The 13,605-nt window shown below is 46.2% G+C and overlaps 1 protein-coding gene across 5 annotated transcripts in view; it reads left to right on the top strand.

Annotated features, from left to right (window-relative positions):
- Positions 1-13,605, top strand: part of SIL1 (SIL1 nucleotide exchange factor) — a 101,633-nt gene that overhangs the window by 20,904 nt on the left and 67,124 nt on the right. For all 5 annotated transcript variants that reach the window (XR_004841293.1, XM_035889220.1, XM_035889224.1 and 2 more), the window contains exons 3-4: positions 2,669-2,783; positions 6,135-6,270. Coding sequence is in view for 4 of the 5 variants with exons in the window: in XM_035889220.1 (XP_035745113.1) it covers positions 2,679-2,783; positions 6,135-6,270 (241 nt within the window). In the remaining variant the exon portion in view is untranslated. The remainder of the gene's footprint in view (positions 1-2,668; positions 2,784-6,134; positions 6,271-13,605) is intronic.

Raw genomic sequence — 13,605 nt, 5'->3', positions numbered from 1 at the left:
CCCTAGTACCTGATTTTCTTTGACAGAAGAGGATTATTGGAAAAACAAAAAACCCAAACCCACTCTGCACAAAGGGAATTTGTGGTCCTCCTGTAGTGGTACTGGTGCAGATGGGCTGCAGCTATATGTGGGTGCTGCTGGATCGCAAAATTATGTCCTTAAATTGGAGCAAATGCTCCCCATGCAGGTGGGATCATTAGTACCCTTTCTGCTTTGCGAGCTCCAAGGGTCGTTTCTAAAAATGCATTGTATCCACATAACATTTGGTTTGGAAATCCTCTCACACCCTCTGCGTCCTGTAACAAGATGTCAGCCTGTGCAGGCTTCTCTCCAGGACCTTCAAACCCCCGTGTTTCACATGTTAGCTCCTCCTGCCTACCTGGGACCTAAGCAAACTGCTAATTGTTGTGCAGATGTCATCTTCCAGGCAGGCATGAGGTTGTAGGCTTTCAGGAGGCTGTACTGTCATTTGCTACCAGCCTTCGCTGTACACGTGAGCTCTATTTTTATGGGAGTGTGTGTTTTCTTTCAGCCGCAGCTTTGTTGAATTTCTTTTTCTTCTTTTCCCTTTTTATTTCCAGGTTTGCAGGTAAAGTTTTAGGGATACATCTATTTTTCATTATCCCAGTTTTGCCACTTCTTTTATAACTGAAAAGAAAAAAAACCCAAACCTGTTTCCTATGTAAAAAGCAGTAGTTTGTTCCAAGGTGAGTCGAGGGGAGGACTGTATGTCTTGGTCGGTCTGAGATTGAGGTCCTGACTGTGGCATTGGCCAGAAGGATGCATTGATCTTCTGGGAGCGAGAGCAGATGGAGTTTGAGCCCATGAACTCTGCTTTCCAGATCAGGAGCCTGGGTGTTAGTTGTAGCCTGGTTGCACTTAACAGTGCCCCAGGAGAGAGATGGAGGCTTTGGCCACAGGTGGTCTTTGCTGGTCTTCTGAAAATGGAGAGCTTTTCTTCTACTCCAGTTGTAGTTTAATAAGGGCTTGTGGGTCCTTGAGGTGCTTCTTTGACTCTTTAGAAAAGAGGAGGACATCAAAGGAGGCTATCAAGCAGCAGGTCAGAAATGCAAGGTGGTACTTCCATGTGTGCTGTGAATTAAGCAGTAGAACTCACTGCTGAGTTGCAGTGGGTGTCAGAAGGCCAGATCAGCTCCAAAAGTAATTAATTGGAAAAACAAAAATCTAGTCGAGCTGGATTTGAGCTCAAAGATACAGTTTGCTGTTCAGGAAGACCCTGGGTTAGGAGTTTCTGGAAGACGCGGAAGTGCATCAGAGGTGTTACTGTTAGTGCTTTTTCCTAGATGTCTACCGATGACCATCGTGATGTGGTGTTTTGCCTTTTATTTTCTCTTTTTGGCTAAAGCAAAAACCAAGCAGGAAGACAAGGAAGTAACATAATGGAGACGGGAAACAAGATAGCAGTAAAGGAGTGGAAGGAGAGGACTCCACTCCTTTTGTGTCCACAAAGTTTTTTGGTGGGAGAGGTCCTCTGGTGGCAGGAGTTGGTGTGCCTGTGAGTCTATTTTTCTGCTTTGTGGGATAGAAGATGGTTGCTTCAGGGAAGGAAAAAATCTGCAATGTGATGTGCCATCCTGATGGACAACAGAGACGGAAAGAAAGATATTTAGGACTGCATGTATGGGAGGAAATTCTTTAAAACCTGGATAGAGTAGGAGCAGACTTGATGGAGGGATGAGTAATGAAGGAGTGTTTGAACGGAACTAATCAGTCCCATCTTCTTTCAAAAGACCTCATTTAGTTTAATTTAGCAGCGTGTAAATTTAGAGCCAATCAAAGGAAATACTTCTCCAGCCTGTGTGCCGGCAGGCTGCTCCGTTCCCTACCCCAGTGTGACAAGCAGCGAGCTGAAGGCTGTAGGTGGGTTTAAAGCCTTGTGTTGTGAGGCAGTGGGGGCACGCGCGAGTGTGGTTACACACGAGCTCCCTGCCAGTCTGACTGGCAGCCACAGGAGCAGGACCCTTCTTTCTTTCCCCCTCTCTTGTTCAGTAGGCTGTCTGTTGGTCGGTCGGGGGGGCTGTGTGCCACGGGACTGCCTCGTGGTCCACTGCAAGTGTGGGCAGAGCCGGCTCCTGGGCTCACAGTTTGGGTGAGCCGGTGCTCTGAGCAGTGGGGAAAGCCTGGCGCTGTAGGAACCACCAAGTAAACCTTGTTGACCTCTGCAAAATGTTGTTTTCCTCAAGAAAAACCTACATACGGATTTAGATAAACCCCTGATCCTTTGATGGCTGGTAGTTTTGTTTAATGTGAATTAATGCAGCTACTTCTGTGCTTAAAATGAGGCACAGGCATAAAAAGCCTTCGTAGGATAGCACTGATTTTTATTTTTTCCCCTGTAGTTGTTGTCCATGGCATTAACACAGTGGTTTTAAACAAGACTTGCAGGTCTCTTCATATTTTCCAGGAGAGATACAAGCCCCTGTGGGGTCAATATAAGCTACTTTGTTGTTACCTGACGTAAACTCCATTAACAGGAAAATTGGCTGCCACCGATGAGACCCATGCACTAACACCTCGAGGTGTTCTGTGTTCTGTGGTGTCGCACCCCTGAACCTGTGCTGTGTTGCAAAATATTGTGTAAAGAATGCTGAAACCTGTGAAAATGTGGACTAAAATATTGATGGGTTTGTTTTCCTTTGCATTTCAGGTTGGTGGCAATGTCTCACTGGGCCGGTCTCCTCTCCACCGCTGCCAAAGTCAACCTGCTGGTCTTGGTGGTTTGTGCAGTGTTTTCGTGGTCAAGCCTAAGCGACAGAGTTCCCGTAAGTGGTGGCTGCTCTGGCTGAGCTGCGCTCGCAAAGGGCTGTCCAGCCACCGGAGTCTCTGGTGGAGCGACAGCCTTACCTGATCCCTCTGTAGGGCCAAAGAAGGGTGTTGCAGCGGTTGGTGAATCACCTCTTCTCGACACTGGGTCTTCAATAACAACATTTCAGAAGGGCTTCTTTCTTAAGACTGCTTGCCTCACTGCAGGAAATCCAGAATATGCTCAATCCAGAGGGTTTGCAACATGAACGTTGCAACTCAGGCAGGTCTTGTTTGCTAGATGTCACTTTTTCTATTTGGAGTTGTCACAACTTCCCCCCGTGGCAAAGCTGATTGTGCGGTCTAGTGGCAAGAAGAGGGGAAGAGGTGGCCTCAATTAGGTTCCTAGCTGTGCCTCTGTTGAGTCACTGCAAGTGAGTCAGGCTTAGAAGAGCATCCTCTCAGGTCCTTGCATGCCATGTGCATGCGTTTTGCTACTTGCGGTGTTACTCAGAAGCTGCAGTTGAGGTGAGTGGATGCTGTCTGCCCCTTTGCACTTGTACAGGTGTGCAGAACTCCCCTGGTTTGGATTCTGCTGCTGAGCCCCAGGTGCCTGCCAGGCCCCGCTAGATTAGCAGATCTGGAAAGCTTCCTTGAGGGAGGTCGAACAGTAGAGAGTGGTGGTTTTTTAGTTTAATTAATGCTATGGCTTAAAACAGGGCGTCCCCCAGCAACACCGGTGTAAGGGATCACCGGCCACCCCGTGTCCCTGGACACTCACTCCTACCTTTGCATTGCAGCTTGCTGGTCTGTTGGTTGTGTGATGCAGCTGCCTGGGGGCTGTGCTGTTACCCAGAGCAAACACAAGCGACAGATTACAGTATAAGCACTGTGGGCCAGTGCCTGGGGCCCACCTGGAGTCATGTATCATAGAATGTTTTGGGTTGGAAGGGACCCCTAGAGGTCATCTAGTCCAACCTCCCCACAGTGAGCAGGGACACCGCTAACTAGACCAGGTAACTAGATCACCGCTAACTAGATCAGACGTAATGATGAGATAATTTGTCTTTACTTCAGGGAGGAAGGGGAAGAGGCTGGAGATAGAGCACAGTCATCCCAGCTGGAGAATAAGCCCTGGGACAGCCACACGGTGATACGTGCCTGAATTGGCAGGTTCAGACAGGATTAATGTGATGGGTGGTTAACTCTCCCATCACCTTTTCCTGCACTCCCCCTACAATGGCTCCGTGACGGCCACGTCCCTCCTTTATTGCAAACAGACTGCAGATTGTCTCAAACCCTCCCTGCTGAGGCTTTTCAGCTTATTGCAGTTATTTCAGAGTGACAAAGCAAGGAGGCTTTTTGCCTTTCAGGAAATTTCCATTGTTCTTTAGAAAACATCTTTCTTTCTACTATTTTAATTATGAAAACAAACCGAAAAAGGATCCTACCTAATTTCTGCGTAAATGAAGGCTCGCTTGTGTGTTGTTGCCCATTTTTGCCAGAAATGCTAATGAAAACGGGGTATTGCAAAGCAATTGTGGGCCAAGCAGTGGCAGTAACGTTTAAATGAACCAAGTTGCTTCCTTTTACCCTTACCGAACATTCAGACCACGGCACTTCTCTTGAGCAGAGCCGGTAAACATCAGCCATCTCCATTATGTGTTTCAACAGATACAACACTCGGAAGCCTGTTGGTAAATTTACAACGGCTAAGTCCCTCTTGGATAATAATATAGCAGCGTAAATAAGCTAAGTAATAACTGCTCTGTCTCATTTATTTTAGTCCTGTTGAGTCTTGGCTCAGAAAATGTTAACATTGATTTTCATCAGTAGAACCTGGCTTTTTATGTTTATGGTTGTTACTGAGCTTTAACCATTTGTCATAGTTTTAACAATTTCAAGCCTCTGATGCGCTAAGCGAAAGCAGGAGTTAAGCTCTGTTTTCCGGCCCATTTCCAAAATTTCAATCCCTTTTGACAGATAAAATAAAAACATTCTATAGGTTTGTCAACCATCTTCACGTGTTGCTGCTGTCGTTGCTAACTGTACGTGTTTGGCTCAGGCTGACATTTCTCTTGCTCAGAAACACTCTCCTAGGCTGGATAATGGATATTTATATGCAAAGCACCCAGATTCTGCCAGAAAATATGCATGCATTTTTTCTAAGAAGTGGAAGAAGTGAAGGCAGAACATGGCCTAAGATTTTCAGTTAACCTCTTAATTGACTTCTTTTTTTTCCCTGTGAAAATGTTCTAAGGTTTAATATCAAAACACTTCATGAACTGAGCTGTAACTCTTATTCTAATTGCCAACAATTAGGAATAATCTTTCCCAATAGGCTGGTTATTTGAAATTGTTCGGTGGTGGTGTCCTTGGCGATATCAGAAGCTGATAATACTCCCTGCAACAGCAACCGAGCTGTCTGGACGAATAGCCTGGACCAGCTTATCTGTTCCTGTGAAAACCAGAATAGCAAAGACCTGCTTCCCGAGCAGTTAATAGCCGCGTGTGAGATAGTACGAGGTCGTTACCTACTACTCACTCTCAATAATTTTACCCGTTGCAGTTTTAAGTGACTCCCACCAGCTCCCTAGGGAGAATTCCCAGTGAACAGTGAGGTTTCCCTCGCAGCAAGGATTTTTTTCCTGCTTTTCGTCCTCGTTTTTTCCTTTGCATAATGTCGTACCGCTCGTGCTAGCTGATCTACCACATCTCTGCCATTCGCGTGCTGCACTTGCAACGTAGGTGGCGATTAAATCGCTGCCTCATTGTTTTAAAAGACTTGGAGGACACCAGGAACGGGTAAAGAAAAGGATGCTCACATTCTTATTGTGTGGGCAATTCGGTGTGTTTTCCCCGCGTCCTATTTTGGAAATAACCGAACTATTTTAGCTGAAATCTTCTCCAAGCCTGGAATAAGTGCATTTAAGGAAAAGGAAAAAAAGAAAAACCAAACGCTTGAGGCGTTCCACTCGTGTGGAAAATTTCAGCTGAAAAAGTTAAAAGTTTGACATATTTTTAGGCAGCGGAAAACAGGGTTTTACAACGTTACACAACCCTAATAATAGCCAGGGCTCCTGGCTCTGAGTGTAATGTAGGTGAGGCTCTGCAAAAGCTTGTTTTAAACCTGCAGCCTGCACTGGAATAGGAAATAAGCTGTGCTGCTTTGTTCAGCACAAATGTCATGCTAGTTATGCATGTTTAACCTTTAATATACTTTAAATCTAAATTTAACCATGTGGAAAGAATCTCGGATGTCAAAAAAAAAAAAAAAATCTGCTGGCGAGGGAAAAAAATTTTGTATTCTCAGCCAGCACTAAATTGCCCAGATGCAATTGCTAATGAGCTGAATCTCTTCTATCCGAAAGGAGTTTGCCCTTACAAAAATAGAAGAGAGCGACACAGAAGATGACAACGGGAAAGAGCTGATAACAGAAGCTGATGCTGATCCTGAAGACCTGGAAGTGTTTTACCCCACACATCAGTGGCAAACCATCCGTCCAGGTAACATGCTGATGACTAATTACAGCATCCCACTGACAGCACAGACAGAAGCCTTGCAGAAACCCAAAATACCTGTTTGTTCCCATGACAATGTGTTCTTTTGCTGGTGTTCAAAGAGGCATGGACCCAATGACCCAGTACTGGGACAGGAGACTGAACTGGCTGGCGATGGGAGTGGTTGCTAAAGTGCTTTCAGTTCACTGGAGCAGGTCGAGTGGGCTGCTGGTCACATTTGCAGGTGGTGACGTGTCTCTGTCACTAGCTCAGAAGCCATTTCTCCCTTTGTACGCTTGTCAAGGGACAGATTTTATAACATTTGTTGGCACACGGTATCCTAGGTTTGCTGTGCTCCAGTGTGGGCTGGTGAAACGCTGCTCAGTGGCAATCTGATTAAGAACCGTCAGTGTAACATTACACAGCTTTTTAACAATGGATTTGCTGTTCTTTGGCTGTTTGAAATCCAGCTTTTATCCTTATCCGTACATCCCACAAAAATCCCTCTTTTTGGGGGTTGGTATCTTTGATTAGATGTGTGTGGGACACGTATGGTGAGAAAACACCAACTGAGCAGGCTGGCTTTGCTGCCAAAACCCTTGTGCTGGGAAGGGCTCTGGAGTGGATAAGCCCATTTAAACACAAGCACAGATGCATGTGCGCACACGTATTTCGGCAATTAGGATGATCAGTAAGCCTGCCTCTGGGATCTTGGACAAGGTATTTAATCCACTTGTGCTTTGGTGTCCTCATGTATATGCAGGTGTAATACCTTCCCACCTCAGAAGGGTGAACTAAGTAGTAATTAATTTTTATAAAGTACTCTGAATTTAAAAGAGCTTTATCCTATGCTCAGTATTATCATTGAATGAATAAATATGGGATCCATTTGTCTTGAAATTTCTGCCAGATATAGCAGAATAACTTTTCCAAATGTAAATCCTTGTACAACATAAATGTCTAGCGAAAGCCCCTAAATTTCACAAAGCTGCAGTATATACTCATATTCCATTTTTGTATCATTATGTATGGCAGGCGCGTGGTGTCCCTGCTCAGTATTCAGGCTGGCAAATCCCCACTACCCTTGTTGAAGCAGAATATGTATATACTTGCAGTCATTACAAACGTCATTGCCGGGTTTGTTCAGAAGCACCTTCTCCGTTGCTCAGGTGTCTTGTTCCGCTTTATTTTTGTAGCAATGCCATGTTGGGCATGTGCAGTGAAGGGCTTGGGAAGTGGGGAGCTTGTTAGCGTTCACAGAGGGGAAGAATTTCAATTACTCTTGTAAAAGGCTTAAGTGGTGGCCTGCCTCATTGTCTAGCCGCTATGGATCCTCGTTTCAGGTGTGCATGCAGATTTGGGTAGAAACATGTCAAAAAGAGGAGTCTTCCTTGGTCTCCCCCTGCCAGCCTGGGTTTTTTGTCTCCTGTAGGTTTCTCTGAAGCAAAATCTTGCGCGTGGACTGTGACTCACACTTTTAGCACATGTATTACCCCAAAGCATGGCTGGGGAACCTGCTACCACCACGAGCCCATCCCTGTGGCCTCTTGCCTCAAGGGTTTCCCCCTTGCTATCATGGGTCCGTGCTGGGGAGGGTGTTGACCCGCAGGACGAGGGAGCAGCCAGCGTGGCTGCAGGAGGGATGTGCCTTTTGGTCCTTTAGCAGACGTGCGCATGTTGGCAGCCTGTCTAATCCAGTGGTTCTGCATCTTCCGATGTTTTCTGATGTGATTTCACTCGCTCGTAGCTGAGCAGAGTCCTGGCTGGGCTGGCTGGTGCGTGCTCGGCACAGGCCAAAGTGAACCACAGCTCAATGCACGGAAGTTTGCTTTCTGCTGTCTGGGATGACCCCACGCCATCTTCCATTGTATCCCTGCAGCAAACGGGGCCAGTCTCTCCTAGGGAATCAAATGTATTGATTTAAAATCTGGATCTTCAATTTTAAATGGTGGAAGGGTGCTCAGGGTTGCATTTTCCCCCATTGCATGCCTGTTTCATCTTGTTCCTTTTCTGAGCTCAACACTTTTTATTCTTCTGTCCGGTCCTGCAGTTCCTCATCTTTTATACATGTATTTCCAGTTTTACTCTGCTGTTTTTCTAGTTCCCTGTTGCTAATTGCATCAAACCACGCTTCCGCTGAGACTGCAGCAGTGTCATCAACCTGTAACCTGTCAAATCCCTCCACCTAATTCAATTGTTATTGTATATGTAAGCGCTGCTTTGTGCGGTTGTTCCCTTGCTGCCTACAATGTGAGCTGGATTTTGATCAAGTGCTTTCTTGCACTTTGAGCACGCTTCAAGCTGCTGGAGGTAGCTGGATGCAAACAGGGAGAGACAGTTACCCTAAGAGCTCTGCCGCCTGTAATCTGGAAGCAAGGAGATCAGTTGTCTCTTCTGCCAGCCAGCTGGGAAGATGATGGACTGTAGAAAGGTTGGTGAAACTTCACAAAGTCCTTTAACGCTTTTTTAGGCATTCACTTCTTTCTCATTCAGCACTAAATAATGCACCAGGTAGGGCTGGGTTAGACAGAAAGGATACGTGCGCCTTGGAAAGTCCTCCCAGCACCTCCATTATTTTACTTGTTTTAGTATCATCTGAGACGATGATGAAGACATCTGCAGGGCTTTTTGCTCTGTTCTTGGTTGGCATCCATAGAACTTGCAGGCTACTTGAGTTTTAACAAGTGAGAATGCACTGAAAGGGTGTTCACGCCCATGGTCAGATCACTTCTCATGGCCAGTTCCTCCACAGACACAGAATTTTTCTGAAGTTGTGCTTCCTCTGATGTCTTTTTCCTTTCTGAATGCACTTTTACCAGGTGACAGTACTCTTGTGAGTTGGAAGTTGACTTGCTTTTGTTACTGCTTACGTTAAGCTCTTCGAAGCGTGTGGAGGTGGGTCTGTCAGCACACAGAAACACTCCACTGCTTTTCAAGGTGATCTTTGCCTGTTGGTTATGGTAACCAAATACTCATTCCTTAGTCTTCGGGATGGCAGAGGTGAATGGAAGAATTGGATGGCATTGACGGTCTTCTCTGTCAAATTGATGGTTTTCTTTGGGGTTCTGTATATAAAAGCATTTATTCCACATCTGTAGGTGACCTCAAATGTGCCACACAACATCCTAGAGCACATGAATGCTTCATTTCCCAGGAATTACCTTCTTTTGTTATTTGGGCACCTTTTTCCCTCTGTTCCGTTTAGCGTTCCTGATGACGATTGAAAGTCAGCTTGCTCTGACCATTTAATCGCATCACTGACCAGCAGATTTTTCCACCCGACTTTAGGGTCAGAAGTGGCTCCTCTGAGAAGACATTGCTGTGAAGATTAAGAAATAGGCTATAAGAGGCAGGGGAAAGAAAGAGGGGGGTTAATCATCTCCTCAGCAGCGACCAGCGCTGCGGGGAGCCCGGGCTGTGCAGTGCCTCTGCAGATGGGCTCTGTCCACCTCCGTGGCAGCAGCACTTCCCTGCTCCCTGGTGCGGCAGAAACTCGCTGGCTGGTTTCTCAGCTGACAGTTTGAAGTTGGGAATTGATGTGTCCAGTTTCCAAATACAGATGGACCAAGTGAGACCCTCATCTGCCTGAAATATTAAAATATTTACTCTGCACGCTTTCCATTTGAGGGGAGCCAACAGTGGGACACAGAAAGGCTTCCTTTAGTCCAGAGCAGCTCCCTGCATACCAGAGAAATGGGGCAAAATCTTGCACTGGTGATTGAAATGTTGCAGCACTGGATCTCTCTCAAGTTTGGATAGCATGTCTCAGTGCCTAACGGGGCAGAACACATGTTACAGGAGCTCGGCTGGCCTGTACCGTTAGCTGTGGTTAAACTTCTGGCTTGCAGAGCGCTGTGCTGATACCTGCAGTTACTCTATAGCATTTGTACTGTTCAGAGTCATTTTCCTAAGTGCCTAATTATATTGCAGTTAAAAAATAAGAAGCCATGACTGCCGCTGTTGATCAAACTGCCAGAGCGAAGTTGATGTGAGCATTTTTTGCTTAGCATTTAAATATCCATGGCTGCAGCTTCCAAGGGTCCTCAGGCCGCTTTCTCTGTTTTAAGTGTATGCAAACACAGTTCTTGAAGAAAGTGTTCACGTTGGGGAGGTAATTCCAGAAGCTGTTTTAATGGACTTTCCGTGGTTTTGCTAGAAAGAGCAGGACTCAGGATGGGGCATAACTCTGTCGAGGTTCATTGCCAGTCTTTGTCTTTCAAGAGGTTTCAGTGTCTGAATGAACCAGCGCTGCTCTAAGCAGAGAAGAGGTTTTTAAAGCTGGGAGGAGAAGGTAATGGCAGGAGGGATCACTTTGGCTTGAGAGTCCTGTGCCAGGGCCTGGCCCACAGCCCGTGTGAGTGATGTGGTGGCCGGCGAGGATTTCCTTACACCTTGTCGGTGGGTATCTTGCTCCTGCCCTTCTCTGGGATGTCCTGAGCTGTGCTGACTCCTGCTAATTGCTTTGCTGAATTAGTGAATCTGTCTGAACTGTTGGCTTCTTGGTGACCTAGACCTAACTCAAACAGTTGTGTACAGGTCTCTGAAATATTTATGTCAGCACGGGCAAGAGAGGGCTGTGAAATACGGCGTTAAGCCACCAGGGTATGCTCGTTTTTGCAAAGCTTGACGTGTGTAATCCAGGAAATAGGAGCCTCATCAGATCAGCACAGATTTGCATGAAGAGAGAAGGCAAATGGGATTTTAAAAACCTCATTTATGCCAGATGAAATGCTTCTTTTCCAGGTTTTTTTTTTTAAATAACTTGTTACTGATGTGCAGAGGGGAAAAATCTCAGCTGTGGAGTCATTATCATCTTCTCTGGCCAGCAACAGGGAGAGCTGCAGGGTGATTACAGCAGGTAGGAAAGCCCATGCAGTCTCAAGAGCGACTGCAAACATTTAGTGCTTGGAAGTAGAGCTATGGCCACTGGTAGCACTCCCTCTGCTTGTTTTCCATCTGACCTCTTGCATACGAGGCTTTTGATACCTTAAATGTATCTCATGCCTGTCCTCCTTTTTATTACCACATGCCTTCATGCTCTCCTCTCTCAGCTTCCCCATCTTCCTGGGCTTTCCTCAGCTTCTCACCTTTGCATCACAGGGTGCAAGGTCTCCCCTTGTCCTCGGTTATGCCTTACACTGAAAGCCTTCTCTGGCGAAGGTGCCAGGGCTGAAGCTTTGAGTGCTGAATTCTGGCTCTCATGTGGGGCACTGGAGGGCAGACAAAGCAAATTCTCCGTGCCTTACTCCTGCTGCATGTAAGAGGGATAACAGTGTTTTCCCTGCCTGTTGTTGGTAAGAGGCAGGATTAGGACTGCTTGAGAGACGCTCAGAGAGCATGCAGTCAGGAGGTATCTCAACCCTCTATTTGAGTAGAGAGTGTTTGAAGGGTGCCAGCTTTTGGACGTGGAGATACTGTCTGTACGAGCGTCTTTCCGGCTCAGCTGTGCAGGTGAGGGCAGTGCCCCGCTCTGTGTTATCTGCTTGGATTTTCTTTACCGGCAGGTTCCCTGAGCTGGGAAGTCAGAGGGCACCCGCTGGGGATGCACCTTGTCAAGCCAATGTGCTGACAAGGGCAACGCGGCGCTGCACGGTGAGCAGGATGGCTTCCCGGCTGCGAGGCAGGCGTGGGCTGGCTGTCCCCTGCGTGGTGAGCTGCCGGGAGCCGCTGCCAGCATCCCAACGAGATGCCGGTGTAGGTGGCTGTGGACCCATATAGTATTCACACTAAGAAACGGGAAACTAGCAAATAACAGAGCTTTGTAGGCCAGATACTGAATATACACATTTTAAAAAAAAAAAAAAAAAAAAAAAATACTCCCACATTACAAAAAATGCTGTGCTTCTCTAATCTGATCAGTGTAGTAATGCGGTTTTGATTATATATTTCATACAGTGTTGTAGATGTAGTGTGTATATATATTTAAATTTTAATAATGTGAGTCCTCAGAACTGCATAGCTCCTGGTACTAGATCATTCCTGGGAGCTGGGCAGAAATGGACCGTTGTGTGTCAGCACACTTAACTTGCAGGTTTTAATTAAGCGTAATCACAGGGGTTGGTGGCTGCGCCCAGCCCCAGTGCAGCACCCCTCGGAGCAGTGGGACGGGTGGGAAGGTGCTGCTCAGCGGAGCACGTTCAGCCTGGCCAGGTACCGGTCTGGCCCACCTGGTTGTTCCCCATGTTTCCTATCTGCTTCTCCGTGCCCTGGGGAGTTTTGCTGCTGTTGTTTTTCCAGCACGTCCGTGAGGGTGTCAGGTTTAGGATCTGCGAACTGGGAACCAATTTGTTTTCCCTTCCCAAACCTAGATAAAACTTCCATTGTTTTCAGTCACTTCAAGAGCTGCTGGTATCCTGGCAGCATCAGTGTTGGTGAGAAAAAATTCTAAGTTTACTACTCGGCTTGCTCAGGTTGAGGAGCAGAGGTGGGGCTGAGATGGGCTTTCCTTAAACAAGCTGGTTACACAAAGTCTTCTGCGGTGATGCACATACCTCCAAAAACTAACTGCGCTTCTGAGCAGCTGAGAGAGAAGTTTGCAGCCTCTCTAGCACATAGCTGTGTGCTTCAGTGTTGGGCATAACCGAAACAAGGATGTAATGATGTATTTTCACATGAGACAATCCGTGACTCCTGCTAGCTGTGTGTATGACTCCATGCCCCACAGCATTTTACGGGTTAGTTACAAAGCGGTTATAAACCAGGTGATGGAGGTGTTTGAGGGTCAAGTGGCTCTTTTTTTGTGCAACAGGAGGAAGTCAAGCTGCATTTTTCAAAATATTTTCGAACTTGGCTTTAGCGCTGCTCTGACTGGTGTCGTTATAATGTAAGTGTAACACTAGCAAAGAGATTAAGTCTATCAGCTGTATGGCAGTAGACATAAGCGGTGGGAATCATTCACATGGTTAAATTTACATTGTTTGGAGGGGAAAAGTGCTTTGAAAGAAGAGACTCTTTTCAGAGAGGAGAGATCTCATTCCTCTCTTTTATCTTCTTTCTGCCAAATGAGGGACACTGTGAGCATGTAAGCTGCTAAAAGATGCTTAAAATGTGTGCTGGGTGATGAGGAATATCTTGCTATGGTTTTATGTGCAAGCATGCTATGTTTTCTGTAATAACATTAATAACCTTCAAGTGACTGTGTAGAAGGATGAACCTCGTTAAAGAAGAGGTATTTAATAACGGGCCTATTTTTATCTCTGTCTTTATCTAACAGTCTACGCATTTATTTCAAGCTTGTAACAGTGCTTTGGAAGAAAAATGTTTTCCCTCCCGGAAAACATTTTGGGAGTGTATACAGCCTTGGTTATCTTGAATTTCTAGCCTGGGTATCTTCCCTCTTCC

Source organism: Egretta garzetta, unplaced genomic scaffold (genome assembly GCF_000687185.1).
Source record: "Egretta garzetta isolate BGI_Z169 unplaced genomic scaffold, ASM68718v1 scaffold60, whole genome shotgun sequence".
NCBI lineage: Eukaryota > Metazoa > Chordata > Aves > Pelecaniformes > Ardeidae > Egretta > Egretta garzetta.
Note: the sequence above shows the minus strand (reverse complement) of the source record. Positions and strands in the feature narration are given on the sequence as shown.